At 37.9% G+C, this 13,985-nt stretch overlaps 1 protein-coding gene across 2 annotated transcripts in view; it reads right to left on the bottom strand.

The window, feature by feature from the left end:
• Positions 1 to 13,985, bottom strand: part of LOC131041701 (uncharacterized) — an 82,191-nt gene that overhangs the window by 63,582 nt on the left and 4,624 nt on the right. The window contains exon 3 of one of the 2 annotated variants that reach the window (XM_057974880.2): positions 1,720 to 1,811. In XM_057974880.2, the coding sequence (XP_057830863.1) occupies positions 1,720 to 1,811 (92 nt within the window). Of the gene's footprint in view, positions 1 to 1,719; positions 1,815 to 13,985 lie in introns of those variants that run through there. The other variant, XM_057974882.2, reaches the window with a different exon arrangement.

Below are 13,985 nucleotides of genomic sequence, written 5' to 3'. Positions count from 1 at the left end.
GGAAGTCTACCAGCTAAATACAACTTACTAGGTACTTCCAGATTACAAACTCTATACTAATTTTGTTCTACTCCTGAGCATAACCATCCCCAAAATGATAGGTTCACTCCTGAAGGGTTTCATCTCCAATGCATCAGCTGCTGTAGCAACGTCACAAACGCTCAATCTTAGCTCCAAATAATCCTAAATCATGGGAAGTCAGTCCACAAACAGAAGCAACTAACTGACAATTAATTTCCCAGCTAACTGAGCTACACTCCCTCAAAACTGTCAATCCGCAATCATTGCAATCAATCCTAAATTGGGGGCAATTAATCAGTCACTCCACCCCTTAACCAGTGATGTTAATTGATAGGCACTTGAAGATTCATCCACTGCTTAACAGGAAGACACAAATACTCAGCCAGTGCTTACCAGGACGACACAAATACTCAGCCGCTGCTCAAATAGAGGACATATGACTCAGCCCCCTTATTCCCGAAATGCAACATGCATTTCTAACTAAAAATTGAAAGTTACTACCAGCTCCAGATTGAAAAAGGGGACATGGTTGAGAGGTCCTTTTAAGGTGAGAGATATGATTTTCTTGAACCTTCAGAGTTACAAACAGTCTACATTGAAGATGACGGGCAAGCAGAAACTTAAGCCAAAAGTTTATGGTCCATACAGTGATTAAGGAGGATTGGAGAGAAGGTGTATGATTAAGCACTGCCCAAGGATTGCTCATTGCATAGTGTATTATATGTATCATGGTTGAAGTAGATAATAGGGAAACAAATTGCACCCTTGACCAACTTACCACCAATGGATAATGATAAACATTTAGAGCTCAACCCTAAGGAGATTCTGAAGAGCAGAGAGAGAGCTTATGCACATAACTCTCAAAAAGTGCTTAATGAAATTGAAGGATTTGCCAAAAGAGGATGCCACATGAGAACAAGAGGATTTTCTAAAGCATCGAACATTGCATTGCTTGGTGACAAGCAATTCCTAGATGAGCAGAATCATGGTGTTTGTATTTTGTGTATTTTAGTCTTCGGATTAGTTTTTCTATTGACAAACTGAAATTTAATAACAAATTGTAATAAAAAGGTATTTCAATAAAAGTACCAATGTGGTCTTAGGAATTCAATATTTGAGTTTCTAGAAAGTCTAGAAGTCATTAGTAAATAAAAAGACTAAGTAATATTAAAGTGGCTTTTGTAATAATTAAGTTTACTCCAATTCTGGAGCCAAAAAATTATATAAGCAAGGAGAAAGGGGGATCAACCCCAAGTTAGGTATTTGCACAAACTTCTACCACAATTTGGAGAGGTTTAGCGTGCACCAATTTTTGGTTTCAACAAAGTCATAATCTTCTTGGGGTTATTTCTTGGTAATTTTCCCTGCATTTGCTTGTAACTGTCATTTCTGCAGAAAATATTCATAATAAATAGTGCCTTTCATTTCCAAATACTTCTCTAATAAAAAATTTGGACTGCTATGGGTTAAATTATACTCTCAATATCAGATCCTGAGCTATTTCCCATGTTTGTCCTCAATATTGGTATTTTCAGGTAAGCATGAAATATTCCAATTCACTAATTGCTTAAAATTTGGCCTTCATAAATATGTATTAACTGGCAAAACCAACTAAAGAGCAGTATAATGTAAAATCCAGTTGTATAAGAATCTAATTGTGAATAACATAAAACTTAAAAGATATGAACCTATACATACGTATTAATCAGCCATAGATCTGAATCCTCAGGATCATCGCTTACTGTATAACCGTATGCTGAGAGTTGGCCAGCCATATATTCACTGTCACTCTGTTCAAATATAAAACAAGCTATTGACTTTCCAATCTTGCATACAATGAAAAAGCATTTCTACAACTTCTTAAATGCATGCATGTAGAATTTCCACCTGTGAAAATTGTATGGGCCATATGTCAACCATAAACAAATCTAGAACAAAACCAGAGTGGAATGAAAGGAACACATAAGAAGTTTATATACAAGTCAGCTAATATTAAAAACATGATAAGCAGATTCCACATAAAGTAAAAAGTTCAAAAGCATGCATTTTCAGTTAATACTACAATCCACATAAAGTAAAAAGTTCAAAAGCATGCATTTTCACTTTCAGTTAATACTACAACTAACTTATACTTTAGCAGGTTGCGTTTTGCTACCTGTAAGTAGACCATTGATTTTAGCATTGAATAATTCCCATTCAAGAATATCTTTAACCACTACTTCTTAAAATGTCTTTGTCATTTTAAAATCTTTCTAGTTACATTCCTTTTGAATCCCAATCCAGAGAATGTTGAAATGAGTAGATATTTCTATAAAAGTTAGGATGCCCATTTATTCTGTTCAATTACATACGTATCCTCCCAGGGAAGACCAACAAAATTTATTATATTACAGTTTATGTAATGTGAAACATCAACTTATGGATCAGATAAGATTGTTGTAATAATTTGAGTGGTGAAATTGTTTCTTTTATATTTTGAGGGAATATAAAAACCCAAATGCGGACTGATGTAAAGTCCCTATTTTCGGTCCAGATTTTCAGAGAAGAAATAATTTAATTAATTAAATAAAGTTGTCTGAATTAATGTTTTCGGGCAACTTATATTTAATTAATTGTTTTTTTAAGTTGAATATTTTATTTTTATAAAGTGACTTTACCTAGAGCCAAAAAGTAAAATATTATGAAGTCACTTATAAAGAGTTAAAAGGATTAATATTTAAAAATTGATTTTATAATTTAAATTCCAGATAGTTCTACAGAGAATTTTAAAAGAAGATTGTGGAAACTCATTTAATTCATTCTTGGTTATTCATTTTGATGAAATTCTCTTTGGGAGTCTAAGCTATGGTATAGAGAATTTTAAAAGAAGGTTGTGGAAACTCATTTAATTCATTCTTGGTTATTCATTTTGATGAAATCCTCTTTGGGAATTGTTGTGACCATTTCACACATCGCCCCATTGCAAATGCGGACCCCTGCTTTTTTGCTTTCTAGGGTTTGTTTTTAGGTTTTTTGGGGTTTTGTCGGTTAGCCTTTGCATTTTGAGTGTCGCCAAGGGGATCACCTGGATAGCAGGTTCTACTTGAGTGAGGTCAAGTTGGTAAGTGCTGAAGTCTGAATGTCCCAGTCCTGAAATTTGGCTAAGTCTGAAAGTCCTGATCCTGAAATTTGGCTAAGTCTGAAAGTCCTGATCCTGAAATTTGACTAAGTCTGGAAACTGAAAAACCTCCAAAAACTAGATTTTGCAATATAACTCCTGAAGGTCTGAAACCACTCTCAAACATCCTGAAAGTATATATGGAATATAACTTTCTTCTTTCTTATACTTAAATGTTATATTCCATAAAATTATCCTGACAAAGAGTTCAAAAAATGAAAAATCCCTCCTAACCCTCAGAGAGGGCCCACAGCGAGATTTTGATTTCCTTCATTTTACAATGGAAAAGGACTAAGTTTTGAGCATGAAAGGGAAATGAATGACTTTCTCCACCCACCTGAAGAAGTTTTGGCTAGAAATGATGAAGGCCCTTGTTGAAAACAGAAAAATCACTCCTAACCCTCAGAGAGGGCCCACAGCGAGAAATCTTATAAGGGTCATTGCTAGCCTTATTTGGTCGATTTGAGAGGTCAAGAGCATGATGAAGGATAGAATGAACATAATGAGGTATCTAGACTTGATCAAAGATGATAAATTGAAGGAGTTTTGCCCAGGAAAGGAAAAGTCGCTCCTGACCCTCAAAGAGGGCCCACAGCGATTTTCTTTGTGTGCACATTTTGGGACCTTTCTTCGACATGAATTTTTATTCATAGCAAAGAACCTTGAAGTCACCCTGATTGATCCTTTTCGCGATATCTTCAGCATTCAGAGGCTTTACTCAAGAGAGGATAAGATACCTTTAGGTATTTTATTCTGTGTTTGGTTGTGTACAAAATACACGTCAATAGAATTGGCGCTAGAAGGAGGGCATGACCGCGACATGTGTTTAAACAACTGATCATATCAATTCGCAAGGAGTTACCCAGGACTTTTGTCCCTCCTCCCGCGCACAACAGAATTGGCGCTAGAAGGAGGGCCTGAACAGTTGGACTTCGAAATTTTATCAATTTATGTTTGCAGAAGTAATCTCGAGGACTTTTTTTTACCCTCCTCCACGCTCGACAGAATTGAAGCAGAAGAAAGGAGCGAATACGAACTCTTGAAATCCAAGGAAGATCAGTGGAAAGCCTTTTCTCAAACACCCGACGGAAGTGATACAAAGAAGGAAGGTGACCGTTGGATCGTCAGTTGGACTTACAAAAGAAGGAATCAAGCTAGAACTAGTTGAACGTTCAAGTTGAATCTGAGATACTCAAGATCTCTCTTATTCCAGAAAATCCAAAAAAAGAGAAAAAAACAAAAAATCAAAAAAAAATGAAAAATAGAAAATCAAAAAAAATCAAAAAATCAAAAAATCAAAAAAGGAAAAGATTTCTCAATGGAGCGGCAACAGTTTCACGAGGAGCAACAAGTTGATTTTCCTGAACTTTGGTGGAGATTAGATACACAACTTTATCCATGTAGATTGTCCAAGTTTGCAAGACCAGGGCAGTGTCGAGTTCACGAGACAAAGGAGCATGATGAAATGCATTGCTTGAAGTACTTATCAAGGATAGAATCGGCAGCGCAGGGAAAAATCTTTTTTTGGGATGTCCCCAGGCCAGAGGCAGAAGAAGGCAGCTTCAGTGTCCCAGAGAGCAAGGATCCTCTTCTAAGCTTCATGTGGATGATCGAGAGTCAACTCATTTTGAATGGCGAAATGCGTTTTGAAAACATATTGCTACCATTGTGGTGTAGAATTCACAACTCACCTCACTCAGAATTTACTTGCTCAGTATGTGAAATGGCTATCAATCAAGTCAGGAACCAGTTTGGAATGCCAACTTTGTCCGAGGAAGAGTGTATTATGAACAAATCTTGGGTGCACATCTCGCAGCCGAATTCAGGAGAACCTATGAAAAGGACATTGTTCCAGCATCTGATTGTGAGAAGGATTAGTTGTACCTTGACAATACAGATGCACCTGAGGAACAACGTATAGATAGCTCGCCATGCGTTGCACCTGAAAAGGAATACCATGAAACAAAAGTTGAAGAATCAGTTGAGAATACTCAAGCAGTGATAAAGGAAGATCCAAGAGTTGAGCAAGCAATTAAAGGAGAAGATGACTTATTCCTTGAGGAATTCTCACTTATGCTACAAAAGGAAATCCTTGAGATTGAGTTGCAAGAAGTCTCAAATGGCATTCTTAAAACAGACAATCCAAAGCTACAAATTATCGTAAGTAAACTCAGACATGAAGAACAATTCAAGGGGTCGCTTGAAGATTTCATCACCATTATGCTATTTGAGGAAGCATGGAAAGATCTTGTAGAAGAAGTACAAATGGAATCACTGCCAAAAATTTTTCAAGATAAGCAAGTTATTGTGAGTGATATGATCCATCATCAACTGCGACCTCCTGAGACCATGCTTGAAGATGAGACATCACCAAAGATTATATTTGATCGACTAGAGGAAATGTTTGAGGCTCAATCCATCAGGGAGTGCTTGGTTTTTGAGGATATGCTCACAAAGTTTCATGAAGATGCCTGGTTTATGCAAGATATCTTAGTGAAAACAGAGAATCTTGAGTTATTCAAAGGGGCGTTGAGCTTGTTTCAAGAGGAACTTCCTAATCAAGATCAACATGTTGTGGATGCTCGTGGAATAGTTCATCATCAATGGCGACCTCCTGAAGCAGTTGGTGACCTCGCTTCCGATAATACAGTTCCGTCTGAGCCTGAAATGTGCGAGGTTGCCTCTTTCCTTAATCCTAGCCTTGAAAGTTATTATGATTTTGATTATGGGGATTTTGGGAAAACAACTTGCATCTGGATTGATCATGGTCCTAACGAATTACCTCAATTGATCATTTTGAGTGAAAACTTGATTGAGTATGAGAGATGCATGGTGAGAGTTTGCTTTTCTGTGTTTAAAGATGAATTTGCCTGATTGAGAACCATCACGTTTGCCATGCTCCTGTTGCACAACCTGAGAAACCATGTAAGGTCATGTACATATTTCGCTTCCTTGAGTCGTGTCGAGTCTAGGAGTCTTGTATATAGGTTTAGAGTAGGTTTTCTTTTCGTGTCTTTAGGTTAGCGATCTTTTGAGCCTTGTTCTTAATTTGCCTTGAGTCATTTGACTCATGATCTAGTGTGGCTCAGGTAGTTTAGTTGTTTGCTTTCTAGTTTATTTTTGGTGTGTGCTTTAGTTTAGTTTGCTTTGGGTCGGTCTGTCGGTCGGTTTGCTTTAGTTTAGGTGTCTTGAGTAGGAGCCTCCATCTTGTGAGAAAGGCATCTGTGTTGTTGTTCACACACTGGCTACATCCTGGATCTTATGTTAGACTCATTTCTTAGATATCTATTCATGAAGTGCTCGGAATCCGAGGTTGTTCCTCTCCAGCTTTATCATCTGATCAGGACCTGTATTTGACTTGGAAGGGAATCATTTTTTGTATCTTGATGCCGACATCTGTTGATTACTATATCTTTACACATTAATAGACTCCGAGTCATTATGGTTTTCAGGAAAAGCTGTGATTGGTGAAAAATCTAAAATTTGACTTCAGCGCCACCGCAATCCTCAAACCCTAGTAAGCTTCACTGCTTACGAGCCAAAGGAAATGACGGAGTGAAAAAGCAGTATCAAAAAGAAAAAATGAGAAAATGAAAGAGAAAAATGAAGGAAAAAAAAAATGAAATGCAATGAAATATCAAAATTGGCTAACGGGAATATACGGATAACTCCATCGAGGCTATAGACGCCTGGCTGGCAATGGAGCAATGTTCGTGAGCTTGCGGTGATAACCTCGTCGGGACTATGGACGTCTGACTGGCAAGGAGGCTCTATCCAGGATGCTTTTGAAGTTCAAATAAACTACGTAGCCGATCACAGGGGAACCTGAAGGTTATAATTGTCTTGTTGAGAGGAATGAATACACTTGCACACACCTGGGTAATCAAAGACTAAGTGTCTAGATCTGGTCAAAGATTTTCCTTCCACTTTGAGTACATTTTCTAATCTCTTGATGAGCTAGGTTGAATTTTCCAGAGGTTCTAGGTGTCAATTGAGTCTTTATCTCTGAAATGTTTCAGGAACATTTATTCAAGGTGGCGCTAGATGTTGTGACCATTTCACACATCGCCCCATTGCAAATGGAGACCCCTGCTTTTTTGCTTTCTAGGGTTTGTTTTTAGGTTTTTTGGGGTTTTGTCGGTTAGCCTTTGCATTTTGAGTGTCGCCAAGGGGATCACCTGGATAGCAGGTTCTACTTGAGTGAGGTCAAGTTGGTAAGTGCTGAAGTCTGAATGTCCTGGTCCTAAAATTTGGCTAAGTCTGAAAGTCCTGATCCTGAAATTTGGCTAAGTTTGAAAGTCCTGATCCTGAAATTTGACTAAGTCTGGAAACTGAAAAACCTCCAAAAACTAGATTTTGCAATATAACTCTTGGAGGTCTGAAACCACTCTCAAACATCCTGAAAGTATATATGGAATATAACTTAAAGTATAAGAAAGAAGAAAGATAGAAGGAAATGTCACTTATACTTGCGAGATTTTGATTTCCTTCATTTTGCAATGGAAAAGGACTAAGTTTTGAGCATGAAAGGGAAATGAATGACTTTCTCCACCCACCTGAAGAAGTTTTGGCTAGAAATGATGAAGGACCTTGTTGAAAACAGAAAAATCGCTCCTGACCCTCAGAGAGGGCCCACAGCGAGAAATCTTATAAGGGTCATTGCTAGCCTTATTTGGTCAATTTGAGAGGTCAAGAGCATGATGAAGGATAGAATGAACATAATGAGGTATCTAGACTTGATCAAAGATGATAAATTGAAGGAGTTTTGCCCAGGAAAGGAAAAGTCGCTCCTGACCCTCAGAGAGGGCCCACAACGATTTTCTTTGTGTGCACATTTTGGGACCTTTCTTGGACATGAATTTTTATTCATAGCAAAGAACCTTGAAGTCACCCTGATTGATCCTTTTCGCGATATCTTCAGCATTCAGAGGCTTTACTCAAGAGAGGATAAGATACCTTTAGGTATTTTATTTTGTGTTTGGTTGTGTACAAAATACACGTCAACAGAATTTTCAAATATGCATTATTCTTGCAAGATCAAAGTGATTTTATGATTGGAAGGGATGAAGGAAAGCATGTTCTATCCGTTGAATATAATTTGGAGGATCAACACAAGAAGAAATCAGCCTAAATTGCAAAAATCGCTACGGACCCTCAGGGAGGGCCCGCAGCGAGAAACCTAAAATGGGAAATTTTCATCCAAGTTTGAGGAAAGTTAAGGTTAGGCATGGGTTAGAAACGATGTTTGAAAAGCCTTGAAGTGAAAAGAAATTGTTGAGAATCAAAATTTTGAAGGCAATTACGAAAATCGCTACGGACCCTCAGAGAGGGCCCATAGTGATTTTCCAGTTTTCTCTCCTTTGTTTGAAGAATTGAGACAAAAACTTCCTTGGACAGGAGGAGGACGTGATGTGTTATGTCCTGGAGGTGATTTGAAGATTAAAAGATGAAGGAATTTGCCTAGAACCAAAAAATCGCTACGGACCCTCACTGAAGGCCCATAGCGAGATTTTCAAAAAATGCATATTTTCTTCAAAATGGTGCTAAGGCAAGGTTTGGACAAGGAGAAAAGACCTCCAAGAGCGTGATGAATATTATTTTGCCTTTGAAACTTGATGATTTTGGTCAAAAAATGAAAAGTCGCTCAGGACCCTCAGTGAAGGCCCACAACGAAAAATCACTCCGGACCCTTAGAGAGGAGGGCCCATAGCGATATTGTTGAAAATCCTCATTTTACCTTGCAACAACAAAGCGAGTTTGGATGAGATGGATGAAGGAAGATCATTGCCAAGTGATGAATGAAGTTTCAATGAAAAATGGTGGATAATCAAGCTTAAAATGAAAAAGTCGCTCCTGACCCTCAGAGAGGGCCCATAGCGATTTTTTAGGATCCTCTCCTTTGTTTGAGGAATTGAGACCAAATCTTGTGTGGATAAGAAGAAGAGATGATATTTTATGTCTTGGAAACAATTTGGAATCCAAAAGATGAAGGATTAAGAGCAAGATTGAAAAATCGCTCCTGACCTTCACTGAAGGTCCAGGGCGAAATTGGTGATATCCTTCATTTTTACATTATTGAGCGTTGATATTCCTTAAAATCCTTAAAATTGCTAATTTGAAGGCATGTGGAAGATTAAGATTAAATTGACATTAAATTTTGGCATTTAATAAATTGATTTTAAGCCTAAAAAAAATCGAACTTTTATTGTGAAGGCATTTAAAATTAATTTTTATTAAATTAAAATTAAATATGGAGCGCACAAAGCCTTATTTTCACTTATTTTGCCAAGTCGGCCCCCCTTTTTTGGAAATTTATTTATTTTTAACCTCTTTTTTGCCAAGTCGGCCTAGAGGGAGCAAAGGGGTGAGCGCTCTATATATTGGAGGTGTTTTTCCACAATTCAAATCATTCAATCATTGCCTTAAGATCGAATTTGGAGAGCTAATTGGAGGTGCGAAATCTGGTTTCCTTGGAGCGAATTTATTTCAAGTGTTGAAGACTAGAAGGAAGTGGAGTTGATTCTTTTGAAGGCTAAAGGAGGCGCATTTTATCCAAGGGAGAACTTTGATCTACATTTTGCCTAGCGAAATTCATCTATTTTTGCATCATTTCTTAGAGTTTAATACTCAAGAGGAGGTATGGTGAAATCATCTTGACACCATTGTTCAAGATTTGAATTTTGAACTTTTATTTTGAAAATTCTAAGTTTGGGCATAGTTAATTAGGAAATGATAACTCAAGATTTATCATGAAGTTTCCTAATTAAAACCTTAAAGCTTCCTTTCTACTCTATATTTCTACGCTTCAAGATATAATACTAATTGTGAAATGTTGTGTAGGTGTCAAGATGGCGACTCCAAAGGCAGAAGCATCTACTAGTTGCCCGGCTCTCACCAAAGAAGATCAAGCAAGGACAAGGGAGACCTCCTCCAGTCTAGCATCAACAAGGATGGCCTTCTTCGGTCAAGCATCATCAGGAATAACTTCTTCCAATCTAGCATTCCAAGGCGAGGTACATAATCATCCTGCACATCAAAGACAAAATAAGGTCAGAGCAAGGGTTCGTTGAAGAAGCAAATAGTTTCAGAAGAGTTAATTAAAGCTAGCTTACCAGCAACATCAAATTGGCATCAACCAAGTGTCAGACGAGTTGGCATCCTAGTCATCACTTCTCCAATCAGTGTGGTCCACCACAGCATGTCCAAATTCAATGTACCTAACTCATGGGAGGGGGCACAAACTTCGATGTACCTACCCCAGCTATCTATTGGTCGATTTTTCCAGAGAAGACATGTGTCCGATTAATACAATTATTTCATTGGTCAACCATTAAATGTTATGTAATGGTTGTAACAAACCCTAATTAGGGTTTTCATTATTGAATCTTGGCCATTGATCTCAAATTGATCTTAGCCGTTGAATTGTATTATGGGCACTATATAAGCCTCGGCTCTTCATTTGTAAAGGCTAATATAGTTAGAAAGGAGTTAGTAAATAGAGAATAGTTAGAAGGTGATTAGTCAGTTGATAGAATAGCAATTAGAGTAGGGTAGAGAGAGAAGGCAAAGATTGTTGCCAAGATGTTGTTCTAAGACTTGTAAAACTTCATTGAAGAAATGGTGAAATTTATGGGTCGATTCGACAATTTGCATGGTCTTTATACTTCTCATATTTGATTTCATGTTATTAGATGAGTGGAAGAAATGTGCTTGATTGATGGTGAAATTCGTATATCCATACTACTAGCAGTTTGTTGATTGCAGACTTGCCTTGAGTAGTCAACTGGAATCATTCAGCTTAAGCTTAAGTTCAATTGTCGCTTCTTCATTGATATGCATCAGCCTGATGGTGTCTATGCCTGCAGTGATGATTTGAACATCATAAAGCTTTCCTTCGAAGATCGCACTAACCTTGTGGAGATGGTCCTGTGATGTCAAAACAAGACTTAGTTAGAATTTCATCAAAGATCATTCATTGCTCCTACATTCCTTAGTATTAGGATTAGATTCTTTCCTCACCCTCATCTTTTTTCCTTTTTTCAAATCAAAGCTAGTAAAAACCTGTGTTCCAGCAATATTCAAAGCAAATCAGACGTTCAGTCATCAAGTGTAAGTCCCCTTGTGATTCCAGCAAAATCACATCATACCACAGAGAGCTTATCCACACGTAGAGATCCTACAGCAAAGAACCTTGAAGTCACCCTGATTGATCCTTTTCGTGATATCTTCAGCATTCAGAGGCTTTACTCAAGAGAGGATAAGATACCTTTAGGTATTTTATTCTGTGTTTGGTTGTCTACAAAATACACGTCAACAGAATCTAAGCTATGGTTCAGCTATTCAAGTTAGGACAAAAACCCTAAAACGAATATTGGTTTAGTGGACTAAAATCCACCCAGTGAATCCTTGGCATATTCATCCAAAGTTCATAGGAGTGCAGATTTGAAGGAGATTGTGCAAAAAAATGTTAGAAAGAAATCATCTTTCCAGATCTTGAATATTTGCAGGTACTGTAGCGTCGTAAATTGTACGCACTTGGTAAAGTGGTACAATTTCACACCTAGTTTAGCACCCGCCTTGGCGCATTTTGCATTTTGCATTGCATTTCCCCTTTAGCACTTAATTAATTAATTTAATTAGGTCTAAGGTTCTATTTCATCATCATCTACATCATAAAGTTGGGCACTTTCATTAAAGTGTGCCCCTTTCATTTTATTCTTCCAATACATCATTTAATCTAAAACCCTAATTAGATCCTATTTTGAACTTGGGGGCTTGATTTCGGGGGTCAAAACATCTCGAAATCACCTGTAACTTCAAGATTCTCTCTAAAATCATCATATCTGACGGCCCTGAAAATTTGGTGAAAAGTTGTCGGGACCATGGCACCCGGAGTGCACACGGTCCCGGACATTTTTCCCGAAATTTTAGGAGCGCGATCCAATCATAAAATAAAGCTTAACCCCAAGAAATTGGCAAGAGATTCAATCTCTAGGTCGGCCAAAAGTTGAAATTAAGACCTAGGGTTTCATATATAAGAGCTCTCTTTCTTCATTTGAAAGGATCGGAATTTTGGTTTCAAGGGCCTTCTATGCAGCGAAAGCGTAGATCTTTGAGGACTTCAACAACATTCAACATCCATCCATCAAGCATTCATCAATTTCATTCATCCATTTAGGGCTTTGAAGACATTGAAGAGCAATAGGGGATTACCGACTAAAGATTGGCTTGTACCCCCCTTTGGAGTTGGGTATGATTTCATGTTGTTTTCATGTCTTTGCATAAGCCTCATTATATTCATGCTTTAGATCACTTTGCATCTTGATTTTGGAGCATTTACATTATCATTTACAAGCAATTAGGGTTTACTTTCTAGGTTGCTCTAGTTTGCTTACTTGCATTTTAGGATCTTGCACACACACAAGGTCTACACACACACTACTTTTACAATACAACTTGGCTATTTGTGGAGGTGGAAATCACCAAAGCGGGGGTTTGACTAAGGCAAAACCCTATATAGCCGCCCACCATACCCTTTCAGATATAAGTGCAGACTTCGGGATTCGGACGACGTCGCAAATTGCAGATCCGACGGAAGCAGACTGAGACGGGACAACACAACAAATTGCAGAGCAGAAACCTAGGACAGGGGCGTGGGGCGCCCTGGTCCTGACAGGACAAGGGCGCTGGGCGCCCTAGTCCCTCTGTCAGACAACAGTTTTCAGCACTTTTCGACAGCTTTCAGGTTGCCAAAAGGAGCAGTTTCAGGTGCAGAATCAGGTCAGTGGCACATGTGCCCCCGTCCCGAACATTTCCACTCAGATTTTAACCCCAGGTACACATCTGCATTCTCCTTTTATCCTTGTGTTTACAGCTTTTCATCACTTAATCTCAATCTTGCAATCTTGTTACTAGTTCATACTTGCACTCTAGGGCTAGTAGTTGAACTTGCATCACTTTATCTATCATTTGCAACAAAGGAATAGAAATCCTAACAAGTAGCCCGTGGCTCTCTCTTCCACAAAAAGAAGTAGCCAATTGTGTGATACCTCTAGGCTCTTTCGTATTCCACAAGTGTGTGAATGAAAGTGAGATTAGGGCATGTTTGCTTAGTGTCACTTCTTTCCCCCACACAGGTACAAAATATTGAAGATTTGCCAGCAATATAATAATTTTAATGTGCAGAGTGTGAATGGAGAAGAATCAAAAAAAATTGTGCAATGTGGGAAAAATGATTAAGAAAATAAAATCAAATATTTTAACTTCTATGCTAGGCTAACCCAGCCGTACCTATTCCAAGCCCCGAAAGGAGCCATACACTTTTAAAATGGTGAAGGCTATGCATATAAGCCTCTATATCTTTTAGCGCAGCCTATAGAAGAGTGTACAAAGGTCAACACAATCAGCGAGGAGTCGCAGCTCTTAACAAGGCTACCACTCTTCCTTTAACCCTATCGCACCACTTTTTGGGTTTGCCGTGCAATGCTTGGGAAAGCCGTACAAATATTGGAAGAGGAAAATATTATGAGGTTACTGAGTCAGATTAAGGGAATGCTGATTGGACTCTACAGCAGAGATCAGCACTTTGAATTAAATATTATTTTTTATTTTGTTAATAGTATCAGTTCTGTAATAAACTTCTGGGTGTAGCTGTTCACAACAGAAAATTATATATTATAATATTTGTCAATTGAAAATTGATATGCACATGAAATCAAAAAAATTGTGAAGAAAGGTGGATTCCAGCATCTAATATTGAGAAATTTAATTTTATAATGACTATTTGTGATAATATGCTGAATTGACA

Source organism: Cryptomeria japonica, chromosome 11 (genome assembly GCF_030272615.1).
Source record: "Cryptomeria japonica chromosome 11, Sugi_1.0, whole genome shotgun sequence".
In the NCBI taxonomy this organism is placed as follows: domain Eukaryota; kingdom Viridiplantae; phylum Streptophyta; class Pinopsida; order Cupressales; family Cupressaceae; genus Cryptomeria; species Cryptomeria japonica.
The sequence above is the reverse complement of the archived record's forward strand: the minus strand, read 5'-3'. Positions and strand labels throughout refer to the sequence as shown.